The sequence below is a fragment of the Gymnogyps californianus genome, chromosome 1, assembly GCF_018139145.2.
Source record: "Gymnogyps californianus isolate 813 chromosome 1, ASM1813914v2, whole genome shotgun sequence".
Taxonomy (NCBI): domain Eukaryota; kingdom Metazoa; phylum Chordata; class Aves; order Accipitriformes; family Cathartidae; genus Gymnogyps; species Gymnogyps californianus.
Genome location: NC_059471.1, coordinates 67080399 through 67107407, shown reverse-complemented (window position 1 = coordinate 67107407; position 27009 = coordinate 67080399). Strand labels below are relative to the sequence as shown.

Sequence of the window (27009 nt, the reverse complement as noted above, 5' to 3'; positions counted from 1 at the left end):
AGCAGCTTAACTCTTTTGCAACTCCAGTTATCTAGAAAAGTGGTGTGGAAACATTTTGCCTTAACATTTTACTGTCCAAATAAAAACCTTGTATGTTAACTCTGACAGTTCCTTAGTCTAGGTCTCTCAATTGATTGCACCCTCTAGAAACGCTCTCTTGAGCATTAATCCTTAATTTATACCAATCCATTTTGCACTACTCTTTCTGTAATTTATCTTGTCTTCTCACCTGCTAAAGCATTTGAAGATACAGTTTCTGTGAAAGATGCTATATGAAATAAAGATGAATTTTCCTGTATTTTGTCTTCAAGCAATGAAAGAATGGCGGGAACTAAATCAATAGCCATTATGAAACATGAAACAAAGTTATTGAGAAGGGTTACCTGATGGATATATTCTTCCTTCTCTCATAATCTAATATCAGCCACAAAACCAGACCTACAATGGCCAGGAAATCACTTCAAATTGTTTTACAAGCAAATCTTTACTAGAATGACCAATCTAGTTAGACTTCAAAGCTGGAGTCACCGTTACACTGCAATCAGAGAATGAATTTGATATATGTGTACATGAACACATATTAAATTCAAGATAATTCATTCACTGATGAGTAAATGCTTGTCTTGACTCAGTTAAAAATGTCACCACTAATGATGCACTATCAGGTCTCCTGGGAGTTTGGGAGAGTCTTAGAGTTCCAGCCACTGGAGTCCAGCAGATGTTACTAAAACAATGTTGGAAGAAAGACTGAACTGTACTTGGTTCACATTTTCCGAGACAAGAAACAGAAGGCAACCTAAAAAAGTCACTCTTTAAAATTTCCTGGGGCAGGGTTAGTTTTATTATCGGGACTCTTTTAAGCCCCCACAGCATCTGAGGACCCCTGTTCATATCCCAGTAACCATTACCACAGTTACTGATTTCCTTCTAACAGCAGCAGCGCATCGCAGCTCCACTCAGCTCGTTCAAACAGCACTGCTGTATTTTCTCCCCAGTCTGAGCTGATACAACCACCCTAATGACTGACCCGCTCTAGTTTGAGCAGGTGCAATACACATGCACTGCTCCACCCATGTTTTAGCTACTTTTAAAGAGATTTGTTTAAATAGCTGCTCTACTTTTCTTTCAGCCCATTAAATAGGGTGCTCACTATATGATCAAAACCCTTCCCCCTGTTTCAGCTTCCTACTGCTAGGTAGAGGAGCACTGAGGCTTCCCAGGGCAGTTCAGATGTCGTGTGCTTTTACAGGCAACACTGCTCCCCGGCCATCTTCTCCCGGTTTTGCGAGTCCTTGTCTCACTATTCCAAAGTCACTTTCAGAATCAGAGTTGGCACCCCCAAATTATTACTTTTCAAGAGCTGTCTTTTGGCAAGGTACTTTTTCATTCATTTTCATTTTTTTACATCTGTATGGTTTTTAGCTTTTTATTTCATAGGGGTGTGTTGCCATATTCTATGGCAAATCACATAAACTGATTCCAGATGACTTTTGAGACCAAAATTATTGGAGCGTTTGGTGTTATATCTTCACGACTGGATTCATTTGTGCAGATATAAGTATAGACTGGGGGATACCAAAAACAGGAACAGCGCACCTTCACAAAGCAGATGGGCCTGTATTTGGGAATCATCAGCTAGGCTCTGCTCAGTAGAAGTACAGGGTGTGAAGCCTCAGTATGTATTTCTGAAACAGGAATGTTGCGGTGCTCCATCCAACGTGAAGCATTAGTTCTTATCCAGGCTGCTGGGTGGTACCAATTGTGGTGTTTTGTACGTGGTGAAGCTGCAGAGAAAATTCTCCTAAGGGGTAGATGCCATCATACATAACTCCAGCTACTTAAAATATAAGTATTTGTCTCAGGTGGCTATCTGTGCTCCTCTGTAGTCAACAGAGAGCCAGACACTTCCAGATACCTTCTACACCTACTGTAGAACAGGATGAATTACCTTCTGATGCTATCTGTCTTTTTTTCCACTGGCTATAGAGGGAGCCTAGATGAGGAAGTATCTGTGCTGCCAAAACCAACATCTTGTCAATACTTTCATTCCCTTGATGTTGGCTGCTCTGATTTGTGCTTTCTCTTCTCCACTTCAGAACTTTCCTTCAGTCATTTGCCCAGGACTTGCAAGGGAGGGAGGGGAGTAATGTGGAAGGAGAGAAGGATGCCTAGGATTAGATGAAGATGGAGTGATGTTATACAGAAAAGAAAAAAAAAAAAATCAGCTGGATTTCACAGCTGGAGAAATGCTAATGGTTTTGGAACCAGCCTAAGCAAGCCTTAGTCCAGTAGGCACTTCAAACTAGTAAGAATTCCCCCTTGCAAACATCAACAAAAGCACTTATCTAAAAGTGGTTAAAAACGACTACAAATTTAAGAATATCAAATATAGTCAAGAAGCAAAAACTAAATACAGCATTAAAAGGAAGGGGGACAAAAGTGAAAAATTTAGATTCACTGATCAGCAGTGCTGACACTATAGGAATCCATCACATACTTCCTTTCATGGATGCTCTTTTATTGATTAAAATGGAACAAGCTCATTTCATCACATAAACAGAAGCAGCTGTTCAGAGCAGTATGAGAACAATAAACCAGAAATAAATAGCATATCATGTGTCATAAAAGTTTATGCTTCCTGGTAAAAAATGGTGGAATTGACATAGATCAAGACTACTACAGCTGACACTGTTTTAGCAGTAGGAACTTTTTTTACACCAAAGTCTGTTAGTGTCCTTACAAATCCTCTTTCACATTACAGTGACTGCACTGGTTTCTCAAGACACACACACTCTTTATCAGAAATGCATTACAATTAAATTACAAGCTTTCAGGTAGTGAAGTTCTATCTCCAGAGTCTGGAAGATTGTATCTGGCCAACAGGGATACTCATCTGTTTAATTTGATCTCATTCTTCAACAAGAGGACCAGAAACCGCCTGTCCTTTTCATAGGGCACATCCCACCTCACCTTCTCCACCATGCACACATGAGCATTTATCCCGGATTCCTTACCGAGACTTTTTATCCCCTGCTCCTGCTTGCTAGGGAGAGTAATCAATTTCTTTATTGTTTCACACACACATTTCATGGGTCATAAAGTTTACTTTTGTTTTCAGCTCTGTAACAGTAATGCTTTCATTACATAAACAGCACAAGAAAACAAACTGGCAGTTAAAAAGTGTCCTAGTATGCACTTAATTCTGTGTGCTGTTTCCAAGCACAGATCTTAAAGGAACCACATCCCAAAAGACTTCCACTTAATAAGATGGAGGACTTAAATTGAATTGGTGGTTTGAGTCTCCGACTCAGAAGAACAGTGCCAGCCTGTAAAGATTGGAGTGTCGAAAATAAGCTGTGCTGGTGCATGCATATTTTCATACATATATATATATGTATGTATGTATGTATGTATCTCCCTTCTGTTTCTATAGAATTTAAGCTTCCAGAAGCAAACTGAAGCCATTCTGGTTGCCAAGAAAGCTCTCCAATAGAAGCCAAAGTCTCTCTTTCCTAAATGTTTCCCTTTGTAATAAATTTTCCATTTCTTTCTACCAATGGTAACAGTGAAAACATGGTAGTTTCTCATCTCAGACTGAGCTAATGCTGTGTCGGGTCACCAGCTGGGGAACCTGGGGTGGGTAAGACCTGGGACTGGTACAACCAACAGACCAGCACAGGGTTGTATGAGAGGGAAAGAGCTACTGTGCTAGGCTGCAGCTGGACGTACTTGGTGGCATCTCTCTAGGTATGTCAGACAGACACAGCCCTGACGATGGAACAGAAAGATTACTACAGACTTGACTGTACTTCCCATTACAGCTTTACTAGCTAAACCATCCCGGCAGGCACATCTATAAAGAGTGCAAAAAGCACTTTGTACAATAAAGACATAGTGTCAGTGGCACAGTGGCATGGACTTTTTTGTCATTATGCCAGGTATTTGCCAGCACGTCAGCTGTAAATATATATATATGTGTGAACATATATTACTTGTTATATATTATATGGTTATAATATCATAGTACATTTATGTATTATAATATTTACATATAAATAAATATTTGTATGACTAGCTGATGAATCTGCATTGGTAAAATCTGACAGCATAGACCTGTAGATACGTGACATGAAACACCGATCCACAAGGAACGAGGCAGATAAGAGCTGAAACATCCCCCACACTTCCGTTGGTAATTCACACAGTGAGGGCATCTATTTTTGTCTTTGAGTCCCTGAACTTCAAAGTTCTCAAGACACTGTGGGGAAATTTATACTATCTAACTTCAGGCATTCAAGTCACTGACAGCACTTAGATGATGGTTTCATGGCATAGTGAGTTGATATAACACTTTATTTCTAGCAAAAGGGACAAGTCTTGTTCCCTCCTCCCACAGACTCCTCTCTACTCTCAGCCATGCAGCCCCACCAGATACTTTTGCTGTGTCTGATGCTCACTTGGCTATGAACCTTTTAACGCACTAATCCAGTGGAAACTATTTTTGGCTGGGGCTAGGAAGAAGAGAAGAAGGAGTCAGCAAGATAGAGGAAGGAGGAAAAGAGGGAAGAGGAGAAAGGAAGACCTCTCTGTGTCAGTGGATATTTATATTTATTATAAATTAGAAATCCTCACTTTAAATGCACAAGATCAAAGAAACGCATCAAAAAATTCCAAAATATTTTACTCAGTCTTTCATTCATGGATATATAATACTAATAACAGCAAAATGTCTCTCATAATATTATACTAACTAAAGTAAGTTATAAACAACTTTTCAACTATTTACATTTTTATTGCCCATAAAACTTTCTTCTTTTAATTTCACTTGCCTTCACTTTGGATGGTGCTTTCATACCCACAGACGTACACCTGTCCTCCTCCTCTTCAGCTGAAATAACTGAGCCTTCAAAACATCTCCAGTTATTCATCTCACTTCTACCCATGACTTTGCTGTATATTCTTCTGCTTTACAAGGAATAATACAGATTTCCCAGACCTACGATGGATAGACCACATTCAAAATCCTTCCCAAAAAGGATTAAAAAGGGGTCACAAAGCTGATTCCTGCCAAATAAGGCAGCTAATACCCAAGATTGCATCATGTTTATGGCACAAAAGGAGACTGGACAGTCTATACATAGGCTGCTCTGCTCTAAACTCAAAACTAGGCAGAGTTATAGTATGATATCTTTTGTAATCTCCTCAATACTATAGAAGAGAAATGTAATTGTCACTTAACACAGGATTCTTCTTACCACACTTTAGCTATCTACAACTCCACAGTCTAGTCTAAATCACCCTTCAAGGCTCCCTCCAGAATCTAAGGAGAGAACGAGACGCCTCCAAAGGGCATGTCATTACAGAGGTCTAAGAGCTAGGCATAAGGGAGCAGGAAGATGGTCTCAAAGAATAAGCTGCTTGATCTTACCTGCTAATAAGATGCTGTTATATTTTGAAAGGAATGCAGATACCTAAAGGAGAGCCATGCTTGAGGTCATGCAACTGTCAGTGTCAACCTATACTGATTATCTTTATATAAATCTCCTTGTCTGTTTCTGAAATGTGCAGTTAGAACACACCACAAAATCTAGTGCACATTTATGACTGAAAAGATAGTAGTAGGTCTTTTCAGTTTTAATCATTTTAAAGGTGCTAAACAAGACAAGGATGATTGCTAATTCGTTCCATTATTATAATTTTTACATCAGCATTAGTTGTTTTTCCCTGAACTATGTGAAATGTGAGCACACAAAAAATAATCACTGAAAAAAAGAAGTGCTGTTGACTTTCTCAGAAGCTTGAGTTCAGGGGAGAAATAATACCTTGGTAACGACAAAGATTGCCTTTACATTATCTGCATTTCCCCTGCACTACAGTAAAGACTTCTTCCATTTATTTGTGTAGGAACTTCAAAGATAGTCTCAGGAGATCTACAGAATTTCAATGGTTTTTCTCTTTATGTAAACAAGCTGCTTTAATTAGCTTAATATGCGATGTGGAATCTATCAGCAATTAGCATCTTTGATCAAAAGCTGCACTAAAGCTAGTTTTTTCCAGGATGTTCGATTTGCATGAAAAAGTAGATGAAGCATAATATGTTTGAACAGAGCAGAGTAGGTATACATATCAGTATCTTTTTTTGGTGTACATATTAATAACACCACCTTTACACAAAATGTCCAGTAGGCATTTTCTGATGGACATAATCTATTTACAAGATATATAGGTTTTGAAAAGTGAAAGAGGTTTGGCTCTTCTGAAAACTGGCTCACACCCGTAACTCCTTTAAAAAAGCTTTTCTTCTGAAACAGATGCAAAGTCTAGTGGCAAGAAAATAACCAGAGATAATATTGAAATACTACCTCACATACATCTCAACGCAGGGTAGGAACGCATGCATTGCCAGGGAAGTCTATCAACTAAAAACAGAAGAGAAAATTATTCCTTTGCTTCTCCAACTTCTGCTATAGTCACTTTTCAGCACTTACTTAATTTGAAATCTAATTATTGTTGACAGAGATCGGGAAGCAAGCATATTAAGGCACCTAAACTTAGCATCCCTTGAGAAGTCAGAAGAAAGAGCTTTGCCTCTTCTGTTCGTGTGCAGAGCTCCATGTTTTAACCTCCCTCATGTTTTCAAATTCCGCTTTTGTCAGAAGCAATGTCTCCTCAGCTAAAATCACTACAACCATCTCTCTGAACAAGTCAAGGACCAGGTTGAGCCAGCTGAGCATTAGATTTACATCTGAGTATGTCCTAGACATGTCAGCAAGAAAATTAACTGTGTGTTAGCATGAAGAAAAAACAAGCAAGACTCAGCAATGGATGAATTCGGGTCTCAGACCTGCTGCAGACAACTGTCTTCATTGTAAGTAGTACCGAGGTTTGCGCTAACTCACAGCTCCTGAGGGGTCACTCCTGCTTCTCAGACCCCTCTCCGTCCTCTCTGTGTCCTTACACGCCTGTACCTCCTCCCACCCTGCTCCCGCCTTTGCTGCTCTCTGCTGCAGCTGCGCTGCTGTCGGGATGACTCCCACGACCCTACCAAGAGCTCTTGCAGGCAGCGTTGTGATATTGCAAATGTCCAAAACCCTGACAGTTATTATGGTGCCCTTGCATCTTCCAATCACTCTTGTAGGCACCACAGTTTCAGCATGCTCATTTTCAGCCTTGTGAACGGTACGGCTTGATGAGACTGGCATTGGAAAGACATGTGAGTGGAAACTGTGAGCCAGTGCTTGGTTTATCCATCTGGTTAGCCAAAACTACGTGTTTGGTGTCTTATCGACATTGAACATTTAGAGAGTGCTTCGTTTTGGGGTGCCAGCTCATGCCATCTCCACATTTATCTGAGGAGAAACCTTTTACAGCACTCCCTCAGCACTACTTACTGCTCTCAGCTCAGCTCTGCTGCCATGAACCCCCCATGCACCTCTGCAATTTCAGCATCTCGTTTTCTAATTGGAAATACTTTGTACTGTAATGTGAGGAGATGGCAAGCAAGCAAACAAGCAAGGACACTTCATGTCTTACAATCAAATCCATTTGATTTGAGCAGTATCATATTTTCCACCCATCCAGCTGGACTAAGTGTGCCTTTGGAATGAAACAACTTACAGCTATACTCTGTTCTTCGATCCATGACCTGCTTCGCAGGGGGCAAGAGAGGCAAAAAGGGACAGCAACACATTATTCTTCCATTTCTGCTGTTTACCAGTTAGAAACATCCCAAATCAGTGCAATTCTTTAGTCAAAGGGTAATTTTGTTCTGCTGGTGCCAAGTTTTGCATAGCAGAGCCAAGCACGAAGGCTAAGAGTGAAGTGAAATCATGCTAGTCAATGAGGCAGAGCCTGCTTCTGCAAGCAGCAGTTCCTTTGAATTAAGGGTTATACCCTGGTCAGCACATTGAACTCACACTGCAGGCCCTGGGATGCCAAGAACGAGGTCAAAGAGGTGCAACATTATTAATGTTGTGTTTTAAGAACAAACCATTGTCCATTCTGTCTAACTGTGCTTTCATTCTTTCTCAAACCCTGTGCTCGCATTTATTGAGTGCTGGGGTTTTGCTGTACTAGTTCTGCTTATCATTACATATTTCATATTGCACTTAGCATTTCATCAACCATGAATAAATCTGGACTTACAGAGGATAGGTCACAAGGAAACAGAACTTCAAGACAAAAAGAGAATAGATTTACAGAGAAAAGGTCAATTTAAAATAGATTTTTTTTTCCTAGTGTAATTGAATCTACATTCATTTTCGATTTAACAAAACAAAAATGAAGTATTGAGTCATTACAAGGGCCAGACAACTGTCAGAGCTACACTGGGTTAAACTCAAAGTATACTGCAGTAACTGCTCAAAGGAAGTCCAGTTAAAATAGAAGCAACTGAGTAAACAATTTATTTTTCTTCCCACCCCCTTTTGTCCTGCTGCAATGCATAAAATTTTTAGTTACAGGAATATAACATTTCTGTTACATTTCTGTGCTTATATAACTCTTTACAATCTTATTGATGGCTGCAAATTTGTTAAAGCTGCCCTAAACCCTTTCAATTGGATATACTCAGTTATACCCCAGGGAATAATTACTGCCCTCAGTTGTATTCTGACATTAACCCTTTCAATCTCATTTCCGTAACGTCTGAGAACAAGCAGCTCAGCCTTAGCAAAGACAGTGTTAAAAGGCTTAGCCCACTGTGGATGGTACTTAAAGCAAGAAGCATCATTAAACCTTCTAGTTATTTTCTTGGTCTGTTCCCCAGAAACCCAATCTTTCAACAGCCAGATCATCACTAAGTGTTATTAGCAGAAAGCAGTTTTCCTTGTTCCGTGCTGGGAAGTGCAAACAGGCACTAATACCAAACATACTGGATGTTTGTTTCTCCACGGTCCTTGTGTAAATGACACAACACGTTGAGTATTACATGGTTTAACCACCGCTTACATACCTTACGTCTTTTTCAGCCATTTTACTTTCTGCTAAGGACAGAAGTGATAGAAAACTAAGAGGCAGATTAGAGGAAAACTGAAAGATAAAACAACCCTAAAAGGTTATGCCTGTTAGCAAAGCAGCATGAATGCTGTGGAAGACAAAGCTACTTTCATCTGCCCACCATTGAGTCTGCAACTTGGAACCTGCTGTTCATCCTGGTCTCTAATGTAGAAATCAGGGGCAACAGTTCTTAAAAACAAATAAGCTGCTTTGTTAGTAGCAAAATTAATGAGGCCTGGCCTGCTGCAGATTTTTGTCTCACAGGTCATGTCCCATTTGGATTCTCTAGTGTTTAATAAGAGGTGAGCTGACATTGCAGCCTTTACCACCATGGAGGAACTAATTCATAATTCTCTCCTCTTCCCACCTGTGAATTTTCATGAAACTTGAAGGAATTGCACACCTTTGAAGTCTCTACCTCCCTGCTGAATTTGCCTGAAATTGGTCAACATGTTCAAAAAATTGAATGGGGAACAGAGAAAGACACAGGCAAACAACATGGCTTTATAAATCTCATTGCTTTGGGAAACCCAGCTAGAAACAAAAGTTAAAAGCAGGGGAATACTTGCAAATACATCACTGAAACTTAAAGGCAATGCAAAAAAAGTGATATTATGAAAGAAGCTTCCCTACAAATAGTGAGAACAAGACTGCATTTACGAAGAAGAAAACAGGAAATCACAACAGACTACTTGTAAGTAAAGTAGTTACTTGTTAGTAAAAAGCAAGGTAAATCATCATTTCCTCCTCTGAGCTTAACACCAGCCACTCTTGATTTATACCAGTGAAGGCTCTGCATTATGAAATTAATCATATTTCATGATGCTTGGCTATAATCAGTCTACTGTAACGTGCACATTGGACATGCTGTTATTCAACCAAGACACCACTATTTTTTGCCAAGAGCAAGGAAAGTGTAAGACTTTCCACAAATCCAGTCCTACACACCTTCCTTTACCCAGATGCCCCAAGGACTTTTTATGACTTCCTCACATAAATAAAAGCAAGGGGTTTGCAAAGCCAAGCTAAATCTAAAAACAAACCACAGTGTCATCAGATCCTGTCTGACCTAGCCAGGGAATCTTGATAGCAAGAACTCTGGGTTTTTTTCTCCTTTTTAACACATACAGTTTCAGGAAAGTCTTCCTGACTTAAACTTCTTGCGCAGGATGAGATCACCTGTTACGGTTGAGCTGATCATGTGGCTTGTTGCTGCCCAAACTGGCATGACCCATGCATTTTGTCTCTCTCCCCAGCCTTTTCCCAGCTACATGGTCCTGGACAAGCTCTGGCACTCATCTGATCCTGCCCTGGGTTGGTTAAACTCACTAAACCAGCAGGAAAGTAATTCAGTAACAAAAAGCAGGCTGCTTCTGTCAGAAGTGAAACCATCCCTTGCCTTGTACAGATGGAGTCACTGCCCAATTCATGCTTCTCTGGAACTGCTCAGAAATGGTGAAACAAATGACTGACATTTTGAGGCAGATGCAGCAGTTTTAAGTCAACTGGAAATCCCTGCTTTTCGTGTTTTTAAGACATTCCAATACGAAAAAAATGAAAACAAAAAGGGCTGTTACTTACCATTTGTCTTCTGTTCTCTACCAGGTGGATGCCAACAATCCCTAGGAAAGATCCAAAGCCAAGCTAAGGCAAAGAACAAAACCAACAGAAATGCATGAGGTCAGCTTATTTGGTCAACATACCAACACGTTACAGTGATATCTGAGCTAATGTATCATACAGATGGGCTAACTGGGGTGGCTCAGGGGAAAGGGTGGAAGTTACTGCTGGACATAAATCATATAATGTAATGGGGAATGACCAGAACTGCAGCTCTTTGATATTTCAGAGCAAAACTTGTCATGTAGTAAGCAGAAGCCTGCATAGACATACACTTCTATAACCTGGCTACTGTTACCATAGTCACATATAGTTTTACACACTGTAAAGTAAAAAATAAGCAAAGTAGGAGAAAAGAACACTTACATTTAGCTCATACATCATTATTTGGGAAAATTGCAAAGCTTTAGGCAACTGCAGACAAACAGTTTTCCTCAAAAAATGGATGTGTTGCTGCCACGCAAGTGACCCAAGTTCAAACCCTTAGGGTTGGTTTTGTTTGATTTTAATGACTAAACACCATCACACATCCCAGAAAAAGTCCTTGCTAAAATGCCAAAAGGACCAGTACAGTTAGTTTCAACATGGGATAGCTGCAGCACCAACAGCCACAGGAGAGAGAGGAGGAAGGGATGCTGGAGTAAGCTGGCCTTACTGTTCCTACCAGTGCTGCTTCAACACCAAGCTGGCAGGAAAAGCCCTCTCCTTATGATGGGCCCATGAAGGTTTGGAGAGGTAGAAACTCCTCAGATTCGTGGTTAACATGAGGTAAAGCGGCAACAGGTGAGACCAGCCTTTCATCAGACCTTCCTGGAGTCAGGACTCCCACTGGGCTCATGTGGGCTTGGAGAAAAGGGGTCTCCTTGGTGCCACACATCTGAGATATAGCTGGCCACAGACTCAGAAGCAGCCAGAGCTGGAGTGCAGGTGTCAACAGGCTTTTTCCATAGAGCTCCCTCCTTGCCTTGCCTGGCCACATGCCACCCTGCGGTCACCTCAGACTCAATCCCCCATCACTTCCACACTCCTTGCTCCCCTCTTCACTAGGGCTGACACTCCTCCCTGCCCAGACACACCCCAAGTCACCCCCTCAGCTCCCACCCAACTTACCCCATGGATGGGGCATGACATTTCTGCTAAGGAATCTAAGCCCCTTTCTGGAACGAGGTCTCTGAATCTGGTTCAGAGCCTCTCCTCCAAGCACAAGTTAAGTAAGTTGTTAAGGACTATGCGTCCCAGCCAAGGGCTTGAGCAATGCCCGTGAACTCCTTGCTGTTATGCACAACTGCTCACAGCAGAAAGCAAATCTCCTGCAAGCACTCACTCAGTATCACAACAGGAATTCGTCACTCCCTCTCAAGAAAGCAAATGTAGGGAAAGGAGATTTGCTATAGAGTGCTTTGGGAAGATTTATGTGAAAGGGAGGCACAAGGACTAAAAGCAGAGACTTTGAAAAAGAAAGAGTGTGCAAGTGCATCCATGCTGACAGCTGAATAGGAGAGAGACTTGGAACCGTGAGCAAGGACACTCTGTTCAGGGGACAGCAACTTTGTAAATTAAGATAACTACATCAAAATGACACCTGGTTCCAAGCCCCATTTTTCATCCCAACGGGAACAATGCACAAAGCCCCATTTATGGCTGATGCAGGGGACACAGAGCGGAGTAATGTTATCCATGTGAAGAAAAAATGAGCAAATAAGGAACAACAGCAATTAAATCAGAAGGAACAGAACCATAGATAGAGATCACGATGTAAGCCAGGGCACTGCTGAGATTGGTTTAGGGCCATATGCGCTGCTTTTTTTGTCTGTTTAGACAATACGCTATTTGGGTTGGGAACTCTGGGAGTCGAGGTCAGTATGGTGACTGGGACAACTGGACCCTGTAGACTCCTGGTTGAAAGATTATAAAAATAGCAAATGAAAATAATACAAGCAGTAGTCATAGAGAAGTGACATTAAATATTTAAGTATAAACAATATTTATAAGGCAGTGAGGTTGAAGAAACTCTGGCTTTGCAGCCCGTTGCACAAAGACAGCCCTAAACCCAAATTGATGATCAAGCAGTAATCTCCTAAATGCAGACACCTTCCAAAGTGGTACATTATACTAACTCATCTACACACAGAAATATTTTATGTTAAATTAATTTGGATGCATAAATGCAGATAATACCTACCACTATAAAGATGTCTTTAGAAAAAAGCTTTTTCCAAATAAATGACAAGTGATGACACATGCAGAGAAATTAAGGCACCTATCTCTTCTTGAAGCCAATGGGAACTAAGCAGAAGCCCAAATTATATTATGGATCTAGCCCTAAAGCCCTGCTCTGCAAATGCTTCTAGATGCAAGTAAATCTATATAAGTGGATAGTCTTATTCACATTTGTAGGTGTTTGCAAAATAGGGACTAATTCTGCATGGTTTTTAAGACCAAAATCCCTTACCTAAGGTCAGCGGAGATTTAGATCTCACCTACCAGCTCTGAAGTTAATATTTTACTACTGAATTCTATGAGAACTAGACCTTATTTTTAATTGTACTTAACACTGTCTGTCCTCATAATCTTTCTTTTCTTTGAGCCCAACAGTCAAATATGTGGTGTCGCATTCAGCCCTCTAGCTTTAGCTATCTAAAAGTTTGGGATCAGTGCTATGTTGGTTTTCTAAGCTCCCTCTACTGTCAGTGGAGAATGAAGCACCTTTTGAGGGTTATTCAGCTCATTCTGAAAGACGTGGCTGCCTTTGCGCAGAGGCGGAGGAGAGGCCATCCCAGTCTATCATCTGCCAATGCTGCACTGGAGTCAAGAACCTCTGGCAATGAGGCAGGAACACAGCAGTGCTGTCATACACCTCTGACCAGGCTTTTGGCAAGATATCATGCAAGGTTTGCGCAGCACCTTTAACTCTTGCTAAATGTTTGGGATATTTAGTGTATTAATGAAGTTTATGCTGACAATTACCCATCAGTCTTTCTCAGTTATTTCAATAATCCACCACTTGTGCACAAAAAGAATTCTGAAGTTTATGAAAATTATTTAGCTCCAACAATCTTTTGAGGGGGAAAATTATTAATAAAAGGTTTTGTTTTCAAAGTGTTCTGATAAATTCTAGCTATTCTATCTGGTTATTAATGAGTCCAAGATTTGAAAAAAAAAAATTTAGCAGATTATGTTCTTCAGCTGAGTGAATAGACATTGTGTTATTCCTAAAAGAAACTAAATGCTGAAATAACCTGTTTTGTGCGCATGGGTTTATTACTTATTACACTTATTAAAGACAACAGTTTAAAAATGAAACTTCTTTCTAGGAAATGAATGCAGATAATATGGTCTTCTAAAAGATTTTAATTCAAATTATGGAAGAAGAAGAGACCTTTATGAGTATTAATCTATCTATTTTAGCTTAATGAAAGGAAAATTCATTCTTTTAAGTTTTTATTCTTGGAACTACTTTTTGTTCTATTTTTAAAACACCACTCCTTATAGATCATTATCCCAAAATTATCTTTCTGAAAGACCTGTTCTCAGCATGACACTAAGATGTAAGAGGACCTTCTTAGGAGGAACAGTTCTAACTCACAAATTATTAATGGCAATGCAAAATGTATGCACAGTATTAAAAGATACATATCCTTCTTCTCTGGGCATTTCATTCCATAGAGAACGAGAAATAACGGTACCTTACAACACAGTTTGGTAGTGGTGGAGCCACATACCTAAGCAGGTGCCTAACTCTAAGTACCTGAGTTTCTTTATTCACCTTGCACCCTCTGTCCCCTCCTGGCTGGCTCAGGGAGACCAAATGAGGCAGATGGGCCTTTCTCTATTTGCTGCCTATACTGCTCCTTTTTAAAACTCATCCCAGGTATTTAAAAAATTTTTTTGACTCCAGGGGTTTCTACGCTTTTGGATATGACCGATCCCTTCTTCTGAGATCAGACAGGGCCATGGGGTTGAACTGGCAAGGGCCTGGCAGGCCTGCCCCTCCCCAGAAGTCACAGGGGCACCACAGGGCAAAGCAGATGCAACTTGAACCTTGTGCCCAGCGCAGGAACGTGTTTAAGCGGTCTGTCCCCAAGGCAAAAACAAGACTAAGGATTTCGGAAGGGGATCTCATACGAGAGGACTGGCAGCAAGACTGCACAAGATGTCAGGCAGGCTCCAGGGAGAAGTTTCCATATGCCTATCCGCAGGGCTTTCCCTGCGATGGACCCAGCGGAATTCCTGGCACACGGACACGACAGTGGAGTGGCTCTTTCTGCTGCCAAAGTAGTAAACCTCTAAAAGGTCGTTTAAATCTATCCCATGCCTACTGTCCAGTCACTTATACGCCCACATTTAATAGAGATCAGTGGGAAGTCAAGCACAGGTTCTCACATAGGCCCCTGAGCCCAGCATACTGCTGTGCAGTGCAACCTTGACCCCCTTCTGCCCCCTAACAGCCTCCCCTTTGGGGCTCTTCAGAAAAACAGAGTTTACCCCCCTACCTTATCACACACTAGAACTAGATCAAAACAAGGACCATCTCTCTTATGTGAAATGCAACAGGACTGATTTTTTTTTTTTTAAATCAATCAGAGCTTCCCATATCCAGCTGACAATAATTTATCTGGATGTACCTAATAATCTAAAATAGGTTTCTTTACTCACAACGATGCCTGGGTAGTAGCCTCCCACGGTAACATTTTCTGTTCTTGTGGTAGCTGCCAGACCTATGGCCAGTATGAAAACAGACACTACCAGCAGAGAGACTGTGAACCAAAGCGAAGTCTTCTTCCTTTTTGCAAATTGTCCTGTAGGGAGTGGGGAGGGAAAAAAAAGAGAGCTTTTCATTGCAATCATGGCAGAGCAAATAAAAAATAACGGAAGATTTTCTTTTGTTAATCTTTTCTGTTGTTAACCTTTTCTGTTGTTAACCTTTTCTGTTGTTAACCCATTGTTGTTCTCCCACTAAGGAAGAGAGCTGGCAGACAACAGAGGGAATTAAAAAACACAGAGTCAGCTAGAGCTCAGCATAGCTTAATGCACACACATTGGGTACACGCATGAGATGAGTTTTTATTAAGCTGAATTGAAAGTCAGTGACAATGATAATTATGCCTTGTCTTCAGTAATGTAATTAAATGTTGCTCACATCCATAAGTCAGATCCTGGAGGCCTTAAATGCTTACCTACATGAAGTGCCAATTGACTCTACCTGGACAGAACATAAAAATTGGTATTTTAAACAAGATTAGCAGAAGCTTTGCATGCTTTCATGAAAACGAATGTGCTCTTCATATTTACTAGGGCAAGCAAACCAATCTGTATCTCTGAAGCAAAGCTGTAATATAGTTGATCAGATAATGATATATGGGCCTACCTTTTTAAACAGTAGCTGCTCAGTGAAATACATTCAGTCTCACTGGATTTGGATTCAGATACCCAGAAGTGAAAAACAGCAAGCTCATCTACTGCTTTCAGCCTGCTTCAAGCCACTTAACCTTGTTATTGTGGTGGCATATCTGAGCTGCAACCACAGGTTTCTAACATCAGAGCCCCAGCCCATAGCACAGACTTAGGTAAGACATATTTAAAAACAGCAATCGACACGTGACCCTAACTAACAACTAAAGGCACCCAAATGAATCAAATTGTGGTCCCCCTTTCTGGTGTTTTTGCTTTGAAAGGCAAAGCAAGAGCATGCAGGATCATCCCTGGAGCACTGGGCCATGTGATGCCGTGCCACCCTAGGCTGCAACTGGGCAGCACGGAGCTCCAGCAAGAGCACAACCTGTCCCCAGCACAGGGCCAATGTCCCTCCCCTCCATCTCGGGAAGAGGCAGAGGCTGTGGTGTTGCACTGAATACTGGAGGCAACAGCCCTCGCCAGGGAGGGGTAGGTGAGAGGGGAAGGCAGCCTTGTGCGGATCAGGCTCTGAGGGTGATGCTGTAAGCAAAAGCAGGGAAAATGCAGGAAAGTCAAAAAGCAAGCAGAAGCCATTTGCAATGAGTCACTTGAGTTATGTGGGCAATTTAAAGTCAGGTAACTCGGTTAAATGTTTACAGTTCAAAAGCCAGGCTAGATTAGTGATGTTTGCAAACCAAGTCAAACAATTTCAATGAATAAATAAATGCATTTATAATAAAAATCTGTATGTTTGCTGACATTTCTCCAGTAGAACAACCAGCCAAAATGAGTCCAGTCTTTTAGTATGAAATGCAAGCAACTTTACTGAAGACAAATATCATCTATTGAGCTTACGCAAGTCTCTTTCACCTGCATGTACAAAGTCTTCCTGCTAAAGATCAAGAAATAATTCATAAGACTCTCCAGACATCTCTCCAGCCTGTGCCCCAGCTGTCTGCCTCTAGCAATTCCCTCTTAACCCATGGAGGGTCACTGCGGGCATGGAAACAGAGAGGTTGCTTCTTCATTATCAATCAAGTTCTTCACCAAGTGTACGGGGTTAAAGGTAGTTCTCTCAGTGAAGCCAGTTCACATGGCCAAGAGGGGAAAGCAGACTTCAGGCTTGTAACTCCAAATGGAGTAATTCGATATATCTACCAGATTTTAAATAACATCTGATGTCCTTGCCACACTCTATCATCTTTGAAAAGCCATGGAGATCAGGGAATCCCCAATAACTGAAGAAAGGCAAATGCTCCACCTATCTTTAAAAAAAGGCCAAAATGATGATTCGGGGAATTACAAGCCAATCAACCTCACTTTGGTTCCTGGGAGGCTAGGACCAAAAATATGGAGCAAATCCTCTTGTAAGACATTTCTGGGCACATAAGGAAAAGGTGATTGGCAACAGTCAGCATGGATTTACCAGAGCCAAATCATGTCTGACTAACCCAGCTGCCTGCTAGGACAAAATGACTGGACTTGTGGAGCAGTGGATGTCTTTTACCTTAAATCTAGCAAGGTTTTTAACATGGTATCCCACAACATTGTCATAACGCAGTTGGGATGTCATGGCCTGGACGGGTGGACAAGCAGATGGTTAAAAAGATGGGTTCACAGAGAGTGGTTAATGGATTGTAGTCTACCTGGAGGCCAGTAACAAGTGGAGTACCACGGGAGTCTGTCTTGGGACCTGTTCCATTTAATGTATTCATCAATGACCATCAATGACCTAGAGAAAGTGGTAGCGTGCCTGCTCATCAAGCTGGCAGATGACACAAAACTGGGGGACCAGTCAACACCCTGGAGGGCAGGGCTGCCATTCAAAGGGATCTAGGCAGGCTGGAAAAATGGGCCAGCAGAAACCTTACAGAATCCAACAGACAGATGCAAAGTCCTGAGCAAAGGAAGGAACAACACCTTGCAATGATACAGGTAAGGGACCGCCAGGCTGGGGAGCAGCTCTGCTGAAAAGGACCTGGGGGTGTTGGTAGACAATGAGCTGAACGTGAACCAGCAGCATGCCCTGGCAACAGCATCCTGAGCTGTATTAACAGGAGCATCATTAGTAGATCAGAGGAGTAACTACACCCCTCTATTCAGCACTTTTTAGGTGACATAATATTACACCCAGTTTTGGGCCCCCAGTACAGGAAATACATCAATTAACTGCAGTGAATTCAACAGAGGACCCCAAAGAAGGTCAGCGGCTGGCACACTCGCTGTATGAGAAGAGGCTGAGGGAACAGGGCTTGCTCAGTCTGGAGATGAGACGTCTTTTGGCAGGGCTAGTAGCAGTCTTCCAGTGCCTACGAGGTGGCTGTCAAGAGGACAGACTCAGGCGTTTCCTAGTGGTGCACAGCAGGAGGACAAAAGACAGTGGACATAAACTGAAATACAAGAATTGTTTCAGACTGGGTATAAGAAGAAAAAAATTCAACATTAGGACAGTCAAGCATTGCAACAGGTTGCCCAAAGAGGTTGTGTTGTCTCCATCCTTTGAGGTTTGCAAGATTCAACCAGAAAAAGCCCTGAGCAACCTGGTCTGACCTCATAATTGACCCTGCTTTGAGCAGGAGGTTGGACTAGCAACTTCCTGAGGTACCTTCCCACCTGAATTATTCTACGATTCTACGGTTTTATGATAGTCAAGACAGCTAGACTAAAGGTGGCTTGGGTATGTGTCCTCATAGCCACTGTTATGAAACTGCAGCTGCAATGTAGACATACTCTAAAGGGACGCAGGAACACAAACCTTCTGAAAGCCAATGGGACAGACGCTCCTCAGCCAAGTGTTTCTGAAGCCACTGAATGCTTTTATGAAAAGTGCCTGAGGAGCCAAGCCTCCACATTTTTCTCAAAGTAACACCTGTACTGGCAAAGGTTAATCAGATTGCATGGAGATAAACTAAGGGTCCAACCTGCCCTCCAGAGTTTTGGTTATCAATAATGATGTGCAAAAAAGAAAGACATGGGTTTGATTGCCCAGACTGAGTTTGCTGGAAAACATCTTAGGAAAAGCATGCTCTTATTTGTAATTGGAGTAAATCAGATGTGGATTTAGTGAGATAAAACAGAAAAGGATGTCATTATTTATAGGGTCATTTTTTGAACTGAACTACATTTTGACTTTCAAATCTACATGTGCCAGAAGGCATTTATGTATGTGATGATACCCTTCAATTCTCACATTCATTGATCTTTGACCACCTGCATCTCAAATCAGAGGCAAATATCCAATCATATCTCTTCTTTTTCACACTCCAGTTTGGAAACTCTCATAACTACATGTAGTTAGCTATAAACTCCACCCTTAGGAGAGAAGACTTACAGGCAGGAGCACAGAAAGGCCCCTTCTGGGGCAGAGACTGGCACATGCAAGACCTTCTTCTCAAAGGTTATCACATGCTCAGAGAACGTGGGTCAAAATCAGGTCTGAATTGGTTTCTGCTCTGGCTGTCTGGGTTTCCTTAGTCACAGCAATAAAAATCTTTGCTGTATCTAACAAAATGTGTATAAGTACATGTATATAAGTCACCACCACATTGTGAGGCCTAAGTAATATTTGTAAAGCAGCATAATATCTTCAGATGAAAAAGGTTACAACTGCAAAGTGTTCCTACTATTAGCTCCCTTCTGCTATTTCAGTCATCTTGGCTCCCAAGATTTTTCGAGTCTTTGTTTACTGCTGTTTGTAGCAGTTGCCATGCAGTTTTTTGGATCTGTTTTTAATGTACCTACCAGCCAAAACCCAATGCCAGACTGTTCCCTCAGAAGCCCTGTTCACAGCACAGACAGAGGGGCTGGTCCAGCCTTCTTCCCCGACACTGTCTGTGGCAGGGCTTGGACCGAAGGCCAACCATATACAAGAACAGCAGTTAAATTAAGAGCAGAGGAAATGTTGCTGTCAGTGTTGCTAGGTTGAATTTCCTTCCAACACCAACGTTCCTGTAGTGCAGGAAACAGTTAACGTAGGCTATTGACTTTCCAATTTTTTAATACTGAAATGACTCTCACAATAATTTTGACATTTATCCCCTTTAACTTCAGTATGAACATTATAAACTCTTAGTCTGGACCTTACTCCAATTTAGTTATAGCTTCAAATTCTTATCTATACCATACCAAAAATCAAGCGTGTAGAAAGAAATCTTCTCGTCATATCCTTATAAGCATTAGCTTGAGGCTGGGGTCAATAGAGGGTGTGAACATGTTATTGCCTTCTATTGGCAATATTCTTCAGCAGTTTTGGCCAACGAAGTATTAACTCAGTTTTGATACCGCAGCAATGGGCACTACAGTAAAAATTGGGAGATAAATTAGAGAGGTAATGCTGCTTCCACATCACTGGCTTGTGCTCTGCCTGGCATAGACTTAAATTGTGCACAAAAAGGAACAGTCCCAGAAACACTCTCTGCTTTGCTTGCTAGACATCTGTCAAGCAAAGTACCTGCTTGAGCCACTCAGCCCTGCTATCCCAATGGAAGGAAAGAGAACACCATCAGGACAAGGAGGAGAGACACCAGACTGCTGCCTCCTTGGGACAGAGAAAGGCTCATGAGGAGAGAAATTGAGATCCTCCTCCAGAAAGTAAAAAGAAAAAGTGCCTGCTAAAGACCAAGCTCTGCTGGACTCAGCAAAATCTTTTGTCCGTTCATCAGCTGCAGCATTATATTTACAGTGCTCTGCTCACAATGGCTGGGGGATAAATTCAATTTGTAGGAAGACTACGGAAAACGAATGGTTTTGTGGGGAGCATATAGATCAGATTGCTGGTAGAATGCAAAGCGGTGGATGTAATGATGAATGGTAGGGTCTGGATTTGAATGAAGCAAAGGGTGAATTTAAAAGGAGAATGAACAAATTAATGATGAAACATGTCCATGGTATGGAATGCATCCAATGGTCAAGGGAAAGAAAGAATAGAGTGAAACAGCATCTCTCAACCTTGGAAAACTTGCGTATGATTTGCAACTTAACTCCAAAGTCTACATTTAGACCAAGGAAACTATACTTTGCTAACTTCACCACTCCTTTTAAAATCCAGCTTCAGACATCATAAAGTCTGTCAAAAAGTGTGGAATGATTTTTGGCAAGGAAAGAATCGCTGCAGGATGTAGCAATTTGCTGGGATCACAATCACATTTGCTGAACATTAGCACCACACAATTTCATACCTTCCTCTTTGATCTAGTTAAGGTGATCTAAATGGAAACACTTATTTCAAATAACACCCCAGCCCAATGTATTTTAGCATCCTAATATGAGAAAAGATAAGGGAGGAAAGTTTTGTAGCAGCAAAACCAGTGCATTGTTATTACCTAATGAATACTACTAAAAATTGTGACATGTTTCAGAGAGTGGCACTAACCATATATAGTAAGGCAATTTAAGCAGAAATTCACCATAGACAGAGGAGTACAGTATCAAAGGTATCCGCTGCTTTGCTGCTATCGAGAAAATATTTAAGGGAAGATCTTTGGAGCTAAATTAATAATTTTTAATTACTGCAGTGCTCACTTCAGTGCCATCTCTCTCTTGGCTACAGTTTTCACTGTGTATTTTCAAAAATGGTTTATGCCAGTGAGATTGAATTAATCCTACATTGCCTCCCAAAATTAAATGTGATGGACTGAGATGCTTAAAAGAGATATTCACACCTGCTATTGGTGATTACTTTCCCTTTTCTGATTAAATGCTTGACTTGTCCAGAGTGCTGAACTAATTAAACCAGATGCAACAGCATTCGTTTCAAGCCACAAGATAGCAGCTTTTATCGGGCCCGTCTCTTATCTTTATTATGAATTTGTTGAGGGAGAATCCATGAGTGTGTTATATATTCAAGACCATAGGAAACATTGCTCTTTTACAATTCTATTACAAAAAAACCCACAAACCAAACAAAACAAAAAACCAAACCCACAAACCCTGTTATACTATGTAGTATAGCTATAGTAAGTGATATCATGCAGTATCACTATGACTTCATTGCTTTGGCAGCAATTGTTTCACTAATAAATAATTTAACGAGCAGCTAATCACTAGTTTAAAGCTAGCATACAGATTCTTCTTTTTCCACTGATTACCTGAAAACATTTTTAAGTTACAGCACATCTTCCACTGCTACCTTTTCAACACCGGTACCATTTTTCTTCCAAGTTTAAGACAAAAATGAAGATCTAATACATTTTGTAACTGGCTGTTAAGATCCTCAGGTACATTGCAAAGTCTATTTATCCTTTCAAACACTACACAGAGTAATTCCTAGCAATAAGTTGGTTTTTTTTCTCGATTTTAAAGAATTTCACTGGAATAATGAAATACTTGTCCTTGCTTTCACTGCGTTTTCGTTTTTCAGGTTGTACGCTGTAAATACCAGCAGCACACCACTTCAGCAACGAACCACTAAATTAGTAGAAACAGGAGGGAAGGGAACCCGCTGCCACCCGGGTCGGATGCGAACTAACCAAAAGCCTGTCACCGCCAGCCGCTGCGCACCCCGCCACGGCCACCAGCCTGCCCCACGCCAGCTCCGCACCCTGCCGACATCTCCACCTGCTCCAGCATAGCAACTGGCCATTTTCATCAGGCAGAGAAGGACAGCTCTTTTACATTAATTTTCTATTAACGTCCCGTATAAAGCTATGCGTTCTAATGTTAAAACCACCAGCACAGCGATTCACTAAGCGCGGCGGAAAGCTCAAAAGAAGAATTGATTCTTTTTAAACACCTCAGAGAGTGAGAAGAGACGGCATGACCCACACTGGCGATCTCAGGCTGAAATCCCCCGGCGCCCCCACTCTGCGGGACACAGCCCGGGCAGAGCCCCCGCTTGCGCCTTTCCAGCCCGGTAACTAAAGCGCTGAGGCAGAGGCAGCCGCGCCTCCCCGGGGGAAGCCCCCAGCTCCCCTCCAGCCTCGCCCGGCCGTCCGGCCCCCGCAGCCGGCTGCCGGCTCCCGCTCTCCCGCTCAGCCGCCGGGGTGGGCGCCGCTCCGCGCCCCTGCCGCTGCCTCCCCGGGGCTCACGCCCTCGGCGGGGCAGGAAAAGTTGCGGCGGGGCAGGTGCCGGGGCTCACCTGTGGGGTCCAGCACGGCCAGCGGACCCGACACCGCGGGGGCGGGCGGCGGCGCCATCATCTTCCGCGGGCGCCTCCGCTCCGCTCCGCGCCGCGCCTCGCCGCGCTGCGGCCGCTGGTGGCCGCGGGGTGCGGGCGACCCTGCGGCCCGGCGGGCCCGCCCCGCGGGGGAGCGCGGCGGGGGGCGGAGGCGGGGCGAGCGGCGCTGCCCCCGGCGCCGGTCGTTTCCTAACGCCGAACCGGCCGTTGCCCCACCCGTGCCCCGCGGCTAACGGCGGCGGTCCCCTCAGCTCTGCGGGGGGGAACGGGGCGGCCTCCTCCCTGCCGCTCCGCGCCGCCGGGCACAGCGAGGGCCCGGCGGGCACCGTGCCTCCGCCCGGCCGCTCTCGCCCGCCCGCAGCCTCTCGGGGGCAGCCGCAGCGGTCAGGGCCCCGCTTCAGGCGGTGCTGGAGGGTCACGTTCGACGGCCGTTCCATGGCCCGTGTAAAACAGGGCGGCCCAGGCCTGTACCTCTTGACCCAGGGGCTGAAAAAGGGCGAGCTCCCATGTGGCCCCTGTGGGCAGGACGGGCGCACTGGGTGTCTCGGCCCCGGGTCCCTCAGCCGCCGCACACCTTGCCCTCCCCGGGGTGAAAACTCACCCACCCTGGCCGAAAACTAAGATGCGGCACAAAGTCCCACAGGTCAGCTCCGGGTGCAGGTCCGTTTCCTCGCTGCCTTCTGGTTTCTGCTTTATGTGGCACGGATCTCCTTGTATTTTGGTTCGGCACCCTTCTCCTCCCGACTACTCGTGTGCGCCATGAGCAGCTCATTTCCAGGCTGACCTTTGAGTGTGACGGGGGGAGAGAGGGGCACGGACTAGGTCTTTATTTGCACAGCGGTCAATAACTTAATTCATTAGATGTTCTACCTGTGTCCCAGGCTTGGCTTCGCTTCTTGATTTATTCTTGGCCTATGGCAGGGGACCAGTTTGTCACCTGGTGGAGATCTGAATTATCAAGCTTTCCTTTCAGCTTTCCTCTTCCCTTTTTTAAAAAAAATCAGTATCAATTAGAAATAAAATACCACAGCAACCAGAACTATTAATAAAATTAATAATAAAACCAGGCATCTCGGAGACATAGGTTAAGGTAGGCATAGGCTGACAGGCAACGTCAATAGTCAAGAGATACTGTAGGGCTATTCTTTTTCTTATGTGGTGTCTATCAATTTCTCAACCTCACTGGCTCTCTCCTCCTGTCTCGGTTTTCATTCCCACAGCAGATCCTGCCGCTTGTCCTGCTGCTGCCCAGGAACGGCTAGCTGCTGCTGCTGGTGCTACCGACTGCAGGGATGTGTGACTTCTGTCTGAGAGAGTCTGGGAACAACTGAGAAGAAACAACCAGCAGCCGATGTGCTGTTTTGGTGCCTGCTGTTCCTTTTGCAGGACTTCCCCATAGCAGAGAACATAAGAACATTTTTTTGTGGACACTGTTTTTTGATAGGCTGCCGAGCGCTTTGCTTACACTAAGGTGTGTTCTCCCACTTGCAACAAACACAACTCTATTTGACATTCATGTTTTTCTTTTGCTCAAACCTCTAAATGTATACGTGGGTATGTATTTAACTTCTTCAGTCTTTGGCTGATTTCCCCAGAAAATGGTTAGATGGAAAGAGACAGCTTTCTTAGGTGCCACCCCTGGTCTATGAAGCCAAGTAAGCCAGGAGCTAAGGCCAACCACAAAGCCACTTTTTCTCTTTGCGTCCTCTAACCTGGAGGGGTTGAAGGAAAAAGAAAAATGAGGATAGAGGTAGTATTTGTACTAACTATTAATTACTAATTATTAATAGAAATTAATGAAGTAATAGATTGAGAAGACAGAAAACGTGATGGTACAAATAAAACATTTCTTTGAAAGTGACCGTGGGTAAGAGTGATAAAAAAGCCCCAAAATCTGGTATAGACCTTCAGGTTCAGGGGTGGCTATGGATAGAGATTCCATCAACACTAAATAACAGGAAGGGCTGGGGAAGACTTTAATTCCCCAGACAGGTTGGAAAACAAATACCATATGCAGCATGTATTCTTGAGTGTGATGGGCAATAAACTTTTTCTACCAGCAGCCACCGAACAGACACAACAGCCCAAAGGGAAGCTGCTCTAGAATTCTCTTCAGTAAACAAAAAGGATATTATAAATCCTTTTTAAAATAATTCGATTATAGAAAATAATCTTTGATGAAGGACTCATTGTTTTTTACTGCAAATTTCAGGAGAGTCAGTAATAGATCTGGTCCTACAGTCCTGGATATCAGAGGGCAAACATTAAGGAACTATGGAAAAATGATTGGTGAGGCTGCCTGGACCTAAAAACTCAAGCATTTGAATGTGGAAGAATCATGGACTTACTTTAAATCCAAAATGAAAAATCCTGTATAGCACTTTCAACCCCTAAAAGAGGTTGGAATAGGTCAAGAACAACTGTAGGCCTAGTGGATAAGTAACTACCTGAAAGAGGATATTAAAGTAGTGAGTGAACCTACAGGAGAGGAAATAGGAGAGCTACAGTTTGCAGGGTTAGAAACAGCAGAACCAGAGAGAAAGAATGGATAAAATTCTAACTGAGCCAGATGTTGCACAGAAAAGGATAACAGGATAACAAAGAATTCTTCAACTATATAAATAAAAACAATTCAAAGAAGGAAGATGTGTGGTCACTAAATGCCAGGGATGGGATGAAGACTGAGGCGGCTCCAAATCTTGAATGAATGCATTGCCTCAGTTTTCAATCAAAAAATTATTTATATGAGGGTATTGGCAGAGAACCTAAAGCAAGTGAGGATAATGTAAATGATGACATTAGCAGATGTGAAGTGGAAGCATAACTTAGGCTGTTTCTGGTGACAGGCCCAGGAAAATGTTGAAAGAATTGGTAGCCATCTTTTCAAGTCCTGAGCAACGTTTTCAATGAATCAGCCAAGTTGGAGGTGAAGCCCTATTACTGGCGACTAGGAAACCTCTCTTATAAAAAGGCAGAGGGAGCGAGGGGAACAGCAACTCCATGCCCCGTTAATTTGGCTGGGGAAAGTCTTAGAGGTAAGAGAAAAATGGCTTCAACTACAGTATGGTTCATCAAAGCTAGATCATGTCAGACTAACAAGATCTTTGATAAGGTAAGTGATTCCTGAGGCAAAAGCAATGCAGTGAAGCAAATCTGTCCGGATTGTGCTACACATTTAATAGAGTCCTTCAGAGAAAATGACTTAACATGGAGCAGACAGCTGTAAGTACAGGTCACCGTCAGGTATGGAGTTTGCTAAAGGGAAGCCAAGATACTGAAAGAGGCAAGCTGTCTGAGGTGCGCCTCAGGAACCAGTCCGGAGGCAAGATCACCAGCATTGTTGGGCTTAAGGAGTGTATGTGTGGTTATGAAGTGTGTGACCATCACAAAGCTGGTAGACTTTGCTATTACTGAGGACTATGGGAGCAGGAACATACTAGCATATTAGAAATGGGTTGAGGTGGAGCTTACACGCTTAAAAAGTAACAATGAGAGCTTTTTTTGTAACTCTGGAGTCTCCCCACTTCAGTGAAATTGAAGAGGGATCTGTGCATCACCGACAGCGCTTGCACGATGCCAATGCAAAGACTGCTAAACAGACATGTTCTAGGATGCGTTATTTAACACTTGTTAATTAGTTCAATGCATTGTAAGTGTGGTAGAACTTCATTTTATATTTATGTTGCTGATTGTCTCTAAAGCCAAAAGGATTTTTTTCACCATTTGATGTGCAACTTAGACCTGAGTTTTGTTAATTAATATTTTTAAGGTCTTTGTTTCGCAGATGCCTGGCTCATGTGCCTTGCTCATGTGTCAAAATTAAGTCATTTGCTAGATTTGTGCCCCGAAGGAGTCCCCACACTCCAAGGTTAGGCCGGCAAGGC

General features: G+C 42.7%; 1 protein-coding gene across 1 annotated transcript in view; it reads right to left on the bottom strand.

The window, feature by feature from the left end:
* TMEM255B (transmembrane protein 255B) overlaps positions 1–23147 on the bottom strand; it is a 75483-nt gene extending 52336 nt beyond the window's left edge. Inside the window, exons 1-3 of the mRNA XM_050911159.1 lie at positions 23087–23147; positions 15274–15416; positions 10579–10641 (exon numbers count right to left, since the gene is read on the bottom strand). Coding sequence (XP_050767116.1) covers positions 10579–10641; positions 15274–15416; positions 23087–23147 — 267 coding nt within the window. The remainder of the gene's footprint in view (positions 1–10578; positions 10642–15273; positions 15417–23086) is intronic.
* Positions 23148–27009: the final 3862 nt, after the last annotated feature.